This window comes from Palaemon carinicauda, chromosome 21, assembly GCF_036898095.1.
Source record: "Palaemon carinicauda isolate YSFRI2023 chromosome 21, ASM3689809v2, whole genome shotgun sequence".
NCBI lineage: Eukaryota > Metazoa > Arthropoda > Malacostraca > Decapoda > Palaemonidae > Palaemon > Palaemon carinicauda.
This window is the reverse complement of record NC_090745.1, coordinates 122,904,396-122,920,034: the sequence shown is the minus strand read 5'-3', so window position 1 is coordinate 122,920,034 and position 15,639 is coordinate 122,904,396. Positions and strand designations below refer to the sequence as shown.

The 15,639-nt window shown below is 34.2% G+C and overlaps 2 protein-coding genes across 9 annotated transcripts in view; both read left to right on the top strand.

The window, feature by feature from the left end:
* Positions 1 to 9,791, top strand: part of LOC137615474 (uncharacterized) — a 163,500-nt gene extending 153,709 nt beyond the window's left edge. For 3 of the 5 annotated variants that reach the window (XM_068345378.1, XM_068345377.1, XM_068345380.1), the window contains 2 exons: positions 1,989 to 2,268; positions 7,861 to 7,998. In XM_068345378.1, the coding sequence (XP_068201479.1) occupies positions 1,989 to 2,157 (169 nt within the window). In that variant the 3' untranslated portion in view covers positions 2,158 to 2,268; positions 7,861 to 7,998. Of the gene's footprint in view, positions 1 to 1,988; positions 2,269 to 5,180; positions 7,416 to 7,860 lie in introns of those variants that run through there. The other 2 variants (XM_068345381.1, XM_068345379.1) reach the window with 2 other exon arrangements.
* A 3,769-nt stretch (positions 9,792 to 13,560) lies between these two features.
* Ercc1 (DNA excision repair protein Ercc1) overlaps positions 13,561 to 15,639 on the top strand; it is a 61,796-nt gene continuing 59,717 nt past the window's right edge. For 3 of the 4 annotated variants that reach the window (XM_068345375.1, XM_068345373.1, XM_068345374.1), the window contains exon 1: positions 13,561 to 13,719. The gene's annotated coding sequence lies outside the window, so the exon portion shown is untranslated. The remainder of the gene's footprint in view (positions 13,720 to 15,639) is intronic. The other variant, XM_068345372.1, reaches the window with a different exon arrangement.

Sequence of the window (15,639 nt, the reverse complement as noted above, 5' to 3'; positions counted from 1 at the left end):
TTGTAATTGCATCATGCTAAGTCTTGGAACTATAATCAAATGGCTCTTTGAAGTCTTAAGTTTTCTCATGTTTGCTAAATTGATGTTAAAATTTGCTTAAGATTAATTGCCATAAGGATTTTCACATTTCTTTTATAGATCTTTGAAAAAATTTATTTTGCAAGAACTAGAGACACCAGGGGTTTTTAATATACAGTACAGTAATAAGACGTAATATTGCATGGTAAGGCAAAGCAGCTGTATGACTTGATGTACATATTCACATACAATACTCAAGATATAAGACATTTGATTAGTTTTGAAGAGGAGCTAATAAGATTGGATGTGCATGAAACCGTTCATTTTTTGAAAAATAACCTTAAATTGTACAAAGTTAAAATTGAAAGCAAGTTCACTGTGAATAAAGGCACTTTGAATGTTTAAAAGCATATTAGCAATGACTGTTGCTCCAAACTACATATGTCTTGCAAGGACTCCGCTCTAATATTGTAGTTTAAATCAAGTTCCTGAGAGTGACACCAAAAAAAAAATTAAAACTCACAGAATCAAGGCTTCAATCCTTATTTACTAGCAAAAGAATTAGTTGTTTAAAATTCTAGTCTGCATCTTTCAAGTCCCCATTCGAATTACAACACAGCGTGGGGCAGTGATATGCTGGGCTGGGTATAAGTAACAATTCAGGAACCATTAGAGCAAATATTTATAAGAACTAAAATACTATTACCCTATTCTGATCAAAGTTATAAAAATGTTAACCTTAGAAGTTAAACTCTGCATTAGGTATAGCAGATTTTATGAGAAAACTCTGTAACATATTGAGATTTATCTAATGTCCGTAACATATTGAGATTTATCTAATGTTTAAAGAGATTTAAGAAGATTTTGTGCATTTGATTAGGCCCGTAGAATATGATTTACAATAACAGATTATTCCATTTAATTTTTTTCCTTTTCATAACTTTCATGTTGAGAGAGGTCTTGACTGACCTATTTCTGTAACAAAGAAAAAATAACAAAGTTCTATATTTTTGTATAATCGAAATCACCTGCCTCGGGTTTAAATGATTTCAAATTACTTATGTATTATTTGACTGAGTTTAAAATTATAAATTGCAAAATATGATTAATACGATACATTATAAAGTATGCATATCATTGCACAGTATCGACAAATATTCGGATGGGGAGAAAGATGGCACCAATTAGGGAAATTTAACTATATAGTTATAGGATTTACACTACTTGGGTTGTTTGGAAACCTGCAAAAATTATTTATTGTTTAACTTGGTTTATCGGACAGTTTAATGCACAGTGAATACTTTTCATGACCACTTTATTACATTTTATGGGAAAATTTAGTAATTTTGCAAGTTCTCGAATGATTACTCTCGGCATTTTGATTCTGTCGTTTAAGTCATTGTAAATCAATAGATATTTAATTCATCTCCATCAGTCCGATACCCTGAGGATTTGTTTTCTCTGTTCATCCCTTTTTATATCGAAATAGTTTTCTTAATTTCTCATAAATAATTACTGTTTTGATGAACATATTTTAGTTTAGCTTGTTTATATTTCACCATACTGTACATCTTTGTAACAGATATAGATTTGGGTGGAATATGTAGAAAAAAATTAATTTACAATTTTATTAGATAAAATCAAATGGAAGATTTTCAACTCACTCAATATATTACTGTGATGTACAGTAATTGCATTATGCTAATTCTTGGAAGATGATTAAATATCCCTTTGAAGTCTTAGATTTTAGAGCTGCAAACACTAACAATAAAGTTTGGTAATTAAATCCAAAATCAGTCATTTCACTTGCAGGTTTCTTAGGCACTCGGTACACATTTCCCTTATGCAAACAATTGTAGTTTCACTTCTTTCAACAATTGCCAAAGGTTTGGTTGTTCAAAATTTTGATTTAGCAGGTTTAGTGACTTTTCCAAATAACTAAATTAACCAGTTCTCCCTCCCTTGTGCAGGTTTAACTACATAGCTCTACCAAATGAAGCCATTGTAATTAATGCTCAAGCAATGTGTCTCGGTGCTCTTGCCATTATCATGTATCTTATTTTCAACTTACAATTCAAAAGAAGGAAATTGGAAGACCAGCCTAAACGTAGTCAAAAAAATAAACGCGACTGGGTTTAGACGTTCATTGTAGATTAATCGAATAGTGTAGTTATTCTTATAACCAGAATATTTATATTTGAAATTTGATATGCTTTACTTGCAACACGGAGTCTTTGTGAAAGTTATAGGGTAAGTAGTCAAGTTTGAAAATTAAAAGTAGTCTTCTGTGTTTTGAGGTTAAACTGTGACTTGTTTATACCTCCCCTTTTGTTTGTTGTTTGGTGCTGTGTTGAAGTATACAAAATAATTTTGGGACTTGGTTAGCTACATTCTATTTCATAGAGCATGTGCATCCAGATTTGATACCTTGTAATATACCTGTACTTCTTGATAAATTATACCCCTGGTTTGAAAATCTTACTGTGAAGTGCAAACTGCTTGGCGTTGATGCTGCTCAAGGTTATGTCCAACTCTTAAGAAATAAAAAGGACTTGAGTTATTTTTGGCAACCTATATTATTTAGTTTGACCCAACATATTTTGTTTCACTCTAATTTAGCAAAATTTCTCTGTTCATACTTTTATTAGTATCCCTTGCTCTATCAAATACTTTACAGAACTGTACTTTAAAGAAACCATGTTTATGGCTGTAATTTCACCTTCCTTTTTGTTGCACTATTCAATGTTTTAATTTCTACTTTCTTCAGTCAAACTTCTGCAAGCTTTTTTTCCTTTTTTTGGAGTATAGTTATTAGGCTCATTTGATCTCTATTTCATATGGCCTTGTGTCCATTCATCCTTCTTCTTTGCCACTCACTTGCTTTATCTATCCAGGAAATTTTTATTTACTGAAGTTTTGGTTTCTCCCAAACAACATTTGATGTTTTCCCAAGAAATTCAAGCCTCAGCCACAATGAGAAAGGCTGAGGACAAGATAGAAATGGAAAGAAAATGTAACTCTGATAATTTGGCCCATGATTAGAGAAAGATAATGACCACATTTAAAGGTTTAAAGGTCACTTGACATTACCTTAGCAAGCAGGACAAGGCCCTAGAGACTGACCATATATACACAGATGATCAGTGACCAACCCCCCTCTCCACCTAAGCTAAGACAAGGGAAAGCCAGGCAATGGCTGCTGATGACTCAGCAGGTAGACCTATATGCTCCCCCAAACCCTCCATCCTTAGCTCACAATGATGGAAAGGTTACAGTGACCAAAGGGACTAACGAGTTTGAGTGGTACTCAAACCCCAGTCTGGCGATCACCAGGCAGGGACGTTACCAATAGGCCACCACAACCCAAGGAGGGGTATTTTATTATATCTCTTAATAGATATGTGGACACTCAAACTTAAATCTGAAGGTAATAATGGATAGCCCCTCCCCAATTCCTGTGCTTTTCCAAGAACCTGGAGTATTATCTTCCAATAAAATTATTCACCAGAGACCCAGTATCAGTTGAAAAGGTTGAGTGGTATGATAATAAATGTGGAAAGCATATGCAAGTTAATTACACTTTTAAGTTCTATGCATACCAAGTAACACCAACAATTTGATGGTGCTTTCCAAGTGATATAGATTCCAGTGTCTATTACCAGAGTTTCATAAATTGCTTTTACTAAAGGTACTTTGACACTGCACCTGAATATAAATAGATTTCCTTCTCATACCTGGGCAAGTTTTTCTGGCATCTGCAAATACATATTTAAAGGAGATTTTACTCCACAATCTTTTAAAAGGGCTGAGATTGATAAAGATGGTCCTTTGTCTCCTGGTCTTACCCCTGGGTCATAGTAAACATCTTCATTATATGAATATAAGCCCGTTATTTGTCATTTAATTGCACCCAAGTCTATGGCTAGTCTAGGCTGTTCTGTACACTGCCAAAGCCGATACGCATTTTCGGTTGGTCAAGATTTTGCCATGTTTATTCACCTTTCAAGTGAATGAGCTTGTTAAAGTGAGCAGCCTCTAGTTTCATTGGGTTTCAACTCTTCTAACATTTCATTGTTTCTTGTCAGTCTTCTTCTAATCCTCTATGGATTGGAGTCATAGAAAACCAGAACAGTCTTAAGTCTGTCATTGAAAATATCTCCAAGATCTCAACCTGGAAAAAAATCTAGTTCCTTGAGGTTGCTGATTGAGTATCAATATATAAAGTGCCCTAATTTGTTATAAAGTATCAATTGTAGGTTAGCAAATTTGTCATTCTCCTGTCTATAGTACGGCACTAAGAATGGTCTTGTATTGGTAGAGGTAGAGTTCAGAGTCCCTTCAGCACTTCATACATACTTTCCACAAATGTATTGAATTTCTTAATGTATTTATTTAGAAAATGTCATATTTCCTTTTAGATTAATTTAAGTACTAATTTTATTGTAGTTTTATGTATTTTCATTACTGTATTATTTTGCTCACCTTAGTAAATTATCTCAAATGTTTGCACTTTCTGGTGTGAATCTTATGAGCTTTGGGTTGCAACAGCACAATTATATGGTATTATCTATCGAGTGAATCACAAACATTTTTTTTCCATTTTCCATTGTAGTATTAGTTGCATGATGTATTGAGTACTGTATATGTAGAAAATATCATAAATTGCCAAGAATCTTATTTTTTTAACATACATCATTTCAAAGTTTGCTGCTGGTTGTAATAAAAATAAAAATTGCGAGGGTTCAATTTTCTATCATTAAATCACAGAGTCAATGTATATGTAGATACAGTACATATAATTATGTTACTGTATTATATTACACATGTAGATTTTAGTAGTATTATAAGTGTTTCGCTCAACAATTTATAAGTGGAAGGAAAGCTTGATATTAAACTGTCGATGTAATTCTTTCAATTATAAAAAAGTAGTTGAAACATTACCACTGCCATGTAATTGTCTGTAGGATTCTGACATTTCTTAGTTTTTCCAATACAGTACATTAAGATGTATAGTGATCAGCAGCAGACTTATTCGAGGTAATATAACCAATGCAGAAGATATCACCAATGCTTAGAATATAGAAAAGATACACCAGAGACTCCTACCAATTTAAAAGTTATGATATTCACAAGGAAAATTCTCTCTTCTCTGACCTTTGCAGTTCGGACTACTCGAAGTTGGTTGAAGAGGCTTGGGTGATCAACGCTCAAGCAGCTGCCCTGGCTGGCTTAGCCATTTTGATGGGTTTCATGCTCTACAACCCCAGATTTTCCCACAGTTCGCATCCTGTTGCAATTGTCGATCCCCCGTCCCATAACCATTACGTTATGACTCACAAAGCTTATCACAACTAATGCCCTTTGTCTAATCTATGTAAAATCACATGAAATGAATTCATTATAACTTTATGCTGTAATGAGCCTTATATTTCTCCTCTATGTCTGCAACTCCAATGGCCCATTATTTGAGCACTGTTCCTTGTTGAAGCTCCTGTGGCCCTTTGAAATTTATGACTTCCATTTAGCAAATAAGAAGCACTAGAGTTTTAAGAAGCTTCAAAGCTACACATAGTGCTCTGGAAGCATCTTTGATGTAGGTTTGAGTGAAAATAGATTTATGATTTTTATTAAATATTTCTCCTTCCTTCATGTGTCAAACTTGAAAAGAAACATATGGTAGTTAACTCTAGCGTTTCTGTATGCTGTACAGTATGCAGTAACAGCACAATACAATGAGAAATGGTGCTACATAAGCTAGTATGAATATATTTTTCTTTTATATTTTGTCCATGAAAAATTATGTAAGTCTAGTTCATACATTTCCTCAAATAGAGTTGCTTATACTGTGATCTAACCTGATGCTTTTACTCCCTAGAATATCCCGACCAAAATAGCATTGCTTTTGATCATGATAAGGAGAATTTTAGTTTGTTCTAGCAATGTGAAATCTTGAAAATTGCTGCACGTATCCCCTAAAATTATTATATCTCTTATCTAAGAGGCTGAGTCGCAAGATCTTAGATTCCAGAATGGCTGTAGCTTACCTCTCTTTTTCTGCAACAACAAATCTCTTGCCTTTGCAATTGGCTCGTCTTGCTTATCTTCCTGGAACATTTGACATTTTTCTTTGCGAGAGCAATGCTTTCCTAGCAAAATTCATTGATAGATTTTCCACTGATTGCATGTAATTAACATGAAAAGAGATTAAGTCAGTAAGAAATCTACAGCATTGGCTTAATCTTTAGCCATCAAAGCATTTCCTTAACTGGTACCCAAGCAATTTTACATGGTAGTGAAGGGTACATATTTTAGTACTTGTATATAGATTACTCTTACATATTAAGTATATATGTACAGTATTGTCAGCCTCAGTCCTGTAACTTTTCATACTGTAAGTATTCAACATTTTGTAAATACAGTATCATGTAGCAAAAGGACACAAACATACTAGGTCATATCTGATATAGTGCAGTATTATTCATACATCAACTTGTATATATTGAATAGTCACAGCAAAAACTATTGAATTATTATATTTGCTTTATGAATGTATTAAACTAAATGATTTTAACAGCAACACATTTTTAAACTAAATGATTTTAACAGCTACACATTTTATAGTTCTGTACATTGAAGTGTTTGCTGTATCCTTGTTGTTGAAGTAATACGGATTTGCAGCAAAGCTAGAACAGAAATAACACTAATGTTATGCTCACTGGTTATTACTCGGTATAATATAATTTTCAATGTCCATATTGGAGTGTTACTCATGAGATCTCTCATTTTTCTTTTTTCCTACATTTATCCCCATTTCTCGTCCAGTCAAGATGATGGCAATGTCTGTGGACTACATTTACGCATGCTTATTAATTCCTCTCTTGGAGTGCAAAGTGTCCGTTTTAATTATTCCTTCTTTCATAGTTTGGCATTTTCAGGAAACTGCTGCAAAGTTATTTGCATTCCCTGCTCTTCTTACTAATACTGTACTATTATTTTTAAGTCGCTAACAACCTATATCCAAAGTCAGTGGTTAGAGGTTTATTTTCTTAGTTTTTTTTCATTTAGTGCATCACATTTCAGATGTGTTATCAATAGATGACTGTAGTGACTTTATTACGATACATAAAGTTATTAGTTTTTTTTTATATAAATATAGCATGAAGATTTTTACTTTAAAGAATAAAATTGACCTTTGATCTATTGAATACCTATTTTTTCAAATAAATCAATTAATGTTGTAACTTTTTCTTTAACATTTAAACTGCTATAGATTATTTAAAGGTTAGATACATAGAAGCCGCTTCTCTCTTCCTTCCATCCGTGTTATGTTCAAATTCAAGTCTTCTCTTTTTATTAAACAAGATGTAGGTGCATGTTTGATTTAAAACTTCACGATACACAAGAAACATTTTATATAATTTAAGATGAAGTTAATAGCTATGTAATACACGCCCCTCTTATCCGCTGTCTTTGGAGCTAAGTTGTTGATCCGAACACATCATGCTTTAGTGTTCTTATGTAATATACTTCTCTTGGGTTTTCCTCAACTTAGGAAATTGGGAAATGAACTTTTAAGGGTTATTTCCAATAAAAAGATTCTTATCCAGAACAATCATTTCCTTGGATTGTAAAGCTTTTAACATCTTTTCATGGTGTGTTCATCAGAAGACTTGAAAACCACAATTTTTCAGACCTCTTTCCAGCATATGATTCCCTTGTGATGGACTGAAAATTTTCTTTTCTTCATGGGTGCATGGGTTCAAGAAACCATATAATGATGCCCAAATTCTCTATTGCATGACTAGTAAATAGTACTAACCCTTCCGTTGCCATGACACACAGGGACCCTGTTACCGATGCTTTGATATATCCGGAGTTGGGCAATGAAGCAATAATAGTCAACACTCAGGCTGCTGCTCTCGCTGCCCTGGGTATTATAGTGCCCGTCATGATTGCCCTTCGCCCCTTCAGGAGGAGATGGAATGACCGCCTCACGGAGCATCTGTGAAGCGAGGAGATGGCTGGTGTCTTACAGACTCGGCTTTAAAGACACTAGTCTGCCTTTTTAGTGTTTGTGAGATTGAACATTTCTTAAGGAGAAACAACATTTTTTAAATTATTGGTAATATACATTTTATGATGTGCAAGTGTGTAGTTAACTGACCACACATTCACTATTTCCCATTTGGTTTTTCATTTCAAGGGAACATTTCCTCAACCTTATGACTTATTTTTTACACTAGAACTGTTTTTATTGTAAGGTAGTAGTGTCAACATTATTATTTGAAATCTCATTCTCATTCAGACATGAACTACATAGTAGGTACAATTCATTATTTTTTTTTTTAACTTTTAAGTACAGTATGTAGTATGCACTATATATTTCCTGTCTTAACATTTTAGCCTAAGAATACTACATGGATATGTTAAATCAGGTTTTATGTTAGTGTAAACAAGTGTAAGATATATATGTTAGGATCTCAGAATAGAGAATGCAGTTAAGCTAATGAAACACTGTCATTTTAAAGAAATAATGGAACATCAGTTTGTTTATATAATGTAGTTCATACAGTACTTCTTTATACAAGCTTACTAAATTCATTAGGATTTTATTTTTATACAGGATGCTATAATGGAAAAGATAACTTTCGAAGACTTGTCTATGCTTTCCAGATCTAATGAACTTTTGGCATTTTAAAGACAGGAGAATGGAAATGGTAATACATAAAAAGAAATCCTGGTATTTGTTGGTGCACAAAATAAGTTCTCTACTTGTGATACAGAACTTTTGCTGTACATATAGTGTCATTTTTGAGTAGAGTTACATTCCTATTTTCACGTCACAGGGTTGTTCATTGTATGGACAAAATTGTTGTGTCACAATAGATATGTAAATACCGTACTTCTAGTATTCTTCCTTACTGAATTAAAATTGTCAGTATTTTTGTAACTTCTTTTTTTTACGTAAAAGAAAGTACTAAAGTGTTACTACTATTACAACCCTTGAAAAGAAAGTTTGATAAGTAGTAAGATATTATTTTTTAGTTTTATCAAGTGTTATTGAAGTATATATCACTTTCACTTGGAAATAAATTTTCTTTATTGTTTATTATTACAGTAATATTTTCTCCAGTATACTTTGAGGAATTCTGTCCTCCAATCTGTGAAGAATAAAGGAAAGACGGGATATTTCCTTTACAGAAAACGACAGCGGAATTGATGCTACTTGATGATGTGGGTAACATTTTAAACTTTTTATTCCAGTGTGGAAAAGAATTGGTACTGGATGGAGCATTCCTAAAAGAAACATTTAAAAGATTAAGTACAGTAATGCAGTATTGTTACAAAATTAAACCTATCTCTGAAATTATATTAAGGATGTCTTGTGAAAAAAAGTATGAGTGTTGTTAGTACAGTACTGTAATGTTTTTATGAGAGTTGTTTGTTTAGAAAAGATTTATAAACCAGATTAATTGCCGTATTATCTACTGCATTTTGTTGAATCTATGTATATAAGGAAATAAGACGTGCTAATTCTTAGTGCTGCACATTTAGAGTTGTAATGTCTCCACAATGTAAAACATTAGTAATCAGTGTTGATTTTAGGAACCATGGATTTTTAATGTATATACAGTACAGTATAACAGCTCCAATGCAACAAATACTAAAGGACCTTTCCTTGTACTCCACACAAAAGGCTTTGTATTTAGTTGAAAGTGTTATAAAAGGATACAGTATTCTCAAAGCAAAAAAATTAAAGTGCTGCAGTTTTCTATGTTTAGTTTTATTTATTCCTAAAAAAGTATAAGACTCTTTTTCTCATTACAGGTAAGTAATACATTCTAGTAAGCGGTACGTAGCCGACAACTTTTCTTGTGGAGTCGAGAGAAGTGACCGTGGATCTTGTAACTTAAACCTTCAGAAGAAATGGCCATATACAAAAGAAAAAAATACAATACCATGATGCTTCATAGATATATGTAGCAACAGAAAAATTCATTGTTATACTATATAAAGCCTAAAGGTAAAAACAGGCATTAGTTGTTATGGTCGCAGAGTTTTCTGGAGATGAACTGGCATATAACAAAAAGCTACTGAGAAAGTAGCTATCCCTTACCATATTCAGTGTGATCTCATTGACAGTGTTTTCATTGACAGGCAGTTTATGGAGATCTATTGCCAATAGATAATAGATAATCACTACTAATTGCATTTCCAGCAAGGTCATGATAACAATGGGTGCAAAATCCTCAATGTTCTGCTGACTAGGTAATGGTTATAATTTTTATTTGGGTATTTCAGTCCCCTTCTTCAATAACATTCTTGAATTAGAAGTGTTGCTCTATGCTGTGAGGGAAGTGTTGAAGGGAACCCCATGCTATGTACCAAAAGCCGTAAGCATGTCACAAAATATAATCAGAATGGTTAAATATAAATGAACTATGGATTCTTATTGCAGGAAATACACGAGAGTAGTGGGGTCCATCGTTCTGCTGAAAGAGAACGTACATACTCTCACCTGTTACCGTGGAAATGTAGCTGACTGAAGTAGAAATGAAAGCAGTAGCAATTGCATGGAAGAGGTAGAAGAAGATTAATAGAACTATTGGTTATTAAGAATATTCTATCAGTAAAAAAAACAAAAATTGTTTATTCAAAGCCTGTGCACTACTACTTATTGCGACAGAGACATAGGAAGTTTGAAGAGATCTAAGAGGCATTACTAGGAGTGTGTGGTTGGAAAGTAGATCCATCTTAAAGGTACGGGAAGGTTTGTGGATCTAAATACAGTAAAATATATTGTTGAAACAAGATGTCTCAACATTGTTTCCATGAAAAAGGAAGGCAGTCATTAGAAGCATACATCAAGCTCTTATGGTACCTGGGAGGGAATTCAGGTTAAATTTGCCTTTGAGAATGCCATAAGGAGAGGATTTTAATGAGGCACTGACTTAAACCCACAGCATTTCAGGCTTTTAATGTTTGTCATAATGTATTCACCCTTTGCTTTGATTTCTAATGGACAAGAATTCTCATTCAAGGGCATTTGACCCCAAAAATACATACATTTAAAAATAGGTAAATATTGGTCAACACATAACAAGTAAAAACAGATATTTTTCTGCAGCCAATTTCTGTTGTGGAATGGAAGTTTCCCATTATACAATGAATTAAAGGTGATCACAAAAAGAAACCTAAGACAGTTTTAAGGTGTTTTCACAAATCTGTGAATGAGATTTTCCATTGTGACAAGAACTGGGAGATTCATGATGAAATGATTATGGATGGCACATAGAAATTGAGAAGTACTGATGACAAAATGATTGACAGGTGAGTAGAGGTGTATGTTAAGTCAAGAAACAGTGTATGTGGAACTTTCTTATGCAATGGTTTCATGAAAGGTAAGAACAAAGGGATAAAAGTGTGTGGATTACATATGCCTAGAAAAGGCTTATACTCAAATTTGACAGGAGACCATCCCATGCCCCAGCACTGAGCCATATACCCAAAAACCATAAATCAAATCCAAGGTAACCTGTAAATAATTCATACAATAAAAGCATAGTGTATGTATACAGGTAGGTACTGTCAAAGTGGGCGTGAAGCTGAGTTTGTAAGTTCCATGGCTGTTTGTTATTTTATGATGAAGTAATGGTGAATGGTAAAGAGATAGCAATAAATTTGGATCATAAAATGGGCCAATGATTGAATAGTACCGGGTTGTGGTAACCTACTGGAAATTTTATTGCCTAGAATTCTGCTTGACAGGAGCTTAGTACCCGCTCAAGCACTATAGTTTCTAGTGGTGTTTATGACCTGACTATCCTTGTGAGCTACGGATTTGAGGGAGCTGTAGCGGACGTCGGATCTGCGATACCCACCTACGGTTACGAGAACCTCACATTATCGTTCGGAAACGGTAAATTCAATTGGAAGTTCCTCGTTGCTGACGTCACATTGCCAATCCTCAGTGCGGATTTCCTCTCTCATTTCCACCTTCTGGTCGATGTCGCCCACCGACCATTGGTCAACGCAGACTCGTACTTGTCTACACCTCAAAGCAACAGGAAATTTCATGTTCGAGAAAATGACAATGTTACATAGGCGACACGCAGACATGTTTATTCTGGTTCTTTTTAGTGCGAGGGAAGAGCGAAGATACAAGCATAATATATACAAAAGGAATTATATACAATTGTGTGACACACGGTTGGTACAGAGCCTATAGATCTACCTGCTGAATCATCAGCAGCTGTTGCCTGGCCCTCCCTGGTCCTAACTTAATGGAGAAGGTATTTGGATGCAGATCATATGTATATATGTGGTCAGTCTGTAGGGCATTGTCCTGTCCCCTTGCCTCTGCTAATTATGAGCAACCTTTAATTGTAGACTTTTGATTTGAGGTAGAGAAAAGAATTTGCAAAAACTTATGAAACTTTCTCTAAAGAGAAAGGTAAAAGTGAATTAGGAAAATTGACAACAGGATGATGAAATAATTGATAGCGAAGAACAGTGGCAGTTGATTCTTTGAGATCCTTAGGAGTAAATATGATGAATATATTTTGCATTGAGAGAAATTGGGTCCTCTTATGACTACACCAGAGATATGAAAATAAATATTTACTATGTGAAATATAGGCTAGGCTATCATGAAAGACAACTGAAATGCATTGGTGAAAGAAATATTTCTTGATAAGTGTGATAAACATGGAATGGCCTCCTGGCTAATACACTGGTAACGTGTTTGCCTAGCCTTCGCATGGCGGCAGATCGATCCCTGCCTCGGACCTTGATTTTGATCTGTTTACCGGGGAGGCCACTGCTGTGCTTGGACACCGCAGTGGAAGGCTGGCCTTGCCCAACTGACGTTCTGGTGAGTATCTATTCTGATGAAACTGGAACTGAAATCAGACACCTTTAACCTTTAAATAATCTGACAATATTTCTAAGTTCTGAACATACACCAAAAACTCAGTCCCAACGCCTCCTCTAAGTAAAAGATTCAAATAAAATAGAATCATCGGACTAAAAATATGAGAAAATTATATGAATAAGAAAAGTAAGTTATAACTTTACTATAGATAGAAACCGCAAATAAAGGAAGAAAATAGTTATTAAAACGGATAAGATTCGGTGCTATCTTTTACAGCACGCGCCAGCACACTAGATCTGCATTTGGCCTGTGGAGGAAGAAATTTGAAAATCCTGATACAAAATGCAAATTATGTGAAAAGGAAGAAGAAACTTTAATGCTCTTATTAGAATGTAAAAGAAAACTAAATACCATTAGAAATTAGTGCATTTTACTAATTAAAGCATGCCCAGAAAGGAAAGAAGATAATGTAAAAGACATGATAAAACAGCCTGTTAATATTTGAAATAGATAACGATGGAAACATTTTGATACAGAAATAGTAATCACAAATTGTGGAAGGTCAATAAAATGTTAAACGAACTCAAAAACAACTTTGGAAAAAGTGAAACTCAAACCAAAAAACTTGAAGGGGAGCCGTTACAAAGACTCCTCCCCTACATTACAATAGACTGGACATTTTGTGTAAATTGTGACGCTAATTTCGGTGTCTGGAAAAATTGAAAATTAAAATTCAGTGACAGACGCCCAAAGAAGATAATTATTCCATTTTTTCTTCTATCAAGAATGAGATAAATAATCGCCCATCACAGTTATATAACTAAAAGGTATAATTTATTATTGTAATTTGTATAATGTAATAGTAAACCTCAAGGTGGCCATTGGCCATCCTTAGTCCTGTCAAGTTTAGTAGAACTAAACCAAATATCTTCGCTTTTATTAAGATATTATAATGTCCCATCTAAAGCTAGCCAGTCTAGTCCCATTTTTTGGACAATCTTAATTTAATTATGGTACTTCTTTAATTAATAGACAAATTTGAACATTGTAGATGGTTTGGATGAACCAGGGCGGTAATTGCAATACTGTATAAGTAGATATATACTATGGAGCCTTTGTATATCAGCGGCCAGTTCCTCATGCGTTGATTAAAAATGGACCTAAACTTTCTCCCCTAACCTAACCTACAAGCCGTGTCCTTACCTGCATACCTAACTGGGGGAGGGGGTGCTAACGCCTCCCTGTGCCCCCGCTTACGCTTCTATATTCTAAGTTAGCCATAATAATACATACAGGTGGCCGCTATCATACATACACCCCTAATATATATAGTACAATATTCCTAATGAAGAAAATAAGAAGTTTTTCTGGTGTAATTATTATTATTATTATTATTACTATCCAAGCTACAACCCTAGTTGGAAAAGCAAGATGCTATAAGCCTAGGGGCTCCGACAGGGAAAAATAGCCCAGTGAGGAAAGGAAATAAGGAAGTAAATAAATGAAGAGAACAAATTAACAATAAATCATTCTAAAATAAGTAACAACGTCAAAACAGACATGTCATATAGGCACTTTAAGGTGTATGTATCATAGCGGACACCTGCATGTATTATTATGGCTAACTTAGAATACGGCAGTGTAAAGGAGGTCGCAAGGAGACATTAATCCACATGGGAGGAACTGGCCGATGATATACAAGGCTCCATCTTCTCTTATCTTTTCTGATGCAAATTATTGGGGGGAACCTACATTTTTTAAATTTTAGACATTTAAAATAATGAAAGAAAAACCACATGTTAAAAGGGAAACTCAAGAAAATTAACGAATCTAAGGCTCCGAACTTAACCTAATCTGGGAGCCGTATCCTTAATACTTGCCTATCTGCGACTACCCCTATAAAACTCCTGTATCCGTAGCTTACCCTAAGACTAAATCTCAACACATTTCACTCTTGGTAACGTAACACAAAATCATAATATTTCTTAATTTGTAAAACTCCTCATAATATCCTAGTTCAGACAAAGATAAACGGTATTTTCCCATAAAGAAAATTGATGTGGCAAGTAATAAGAAAGTTAATGTCTATCTCAACCAACTACTTACACCCCGATAAATTTACCATTATTTTCAATATGTCGTCATGTTTGCTAGTTTGTGGTCTATCTTGAGCAACTGTTATCACACACTCACATTGAAGCCTATCTGAAAGGGTATATTGTATAGCTTTATCCGTGGTGTGATTCGAGATTCTCACGATGTTTGATGAAGAAGAACTAATTGTCGAAGAGTAAGTTAGAATGTAAAATTAGAGTGTACAATATCCCTAATGAAGACCTAGTCGGGTTTATGAAGTTGATTGGGACAGATGTAAACTTACTTATTTGTCAAATCGAATTTCTTTATAGGGAAAATGATGTTTATCTTGGTTTGAAATGCAGTATTGTAAATCTGCTTTTACAATTTACAAATACAGTAATGATTTGGTGTCATTTTCCAATATTTTCCAAGTTCCACGCATTCTGCACATCAGTCACAGGCTGCTTCTGCATGATTTGCAAAATTCCCGATACAGTAATTAGAGCCTCGGTCATATTAAAGTAGTTAAGATGCCACCTGTTCGAATTCCCATAGTTTATATCACATACTAGCCGTGTACAATTATACCCAGGGTTATATTTGTTGAATGTTGGTATTAATCAGTTACCTATAGTCATCCTAGCCACGTTCAATTATACACTGGGTTA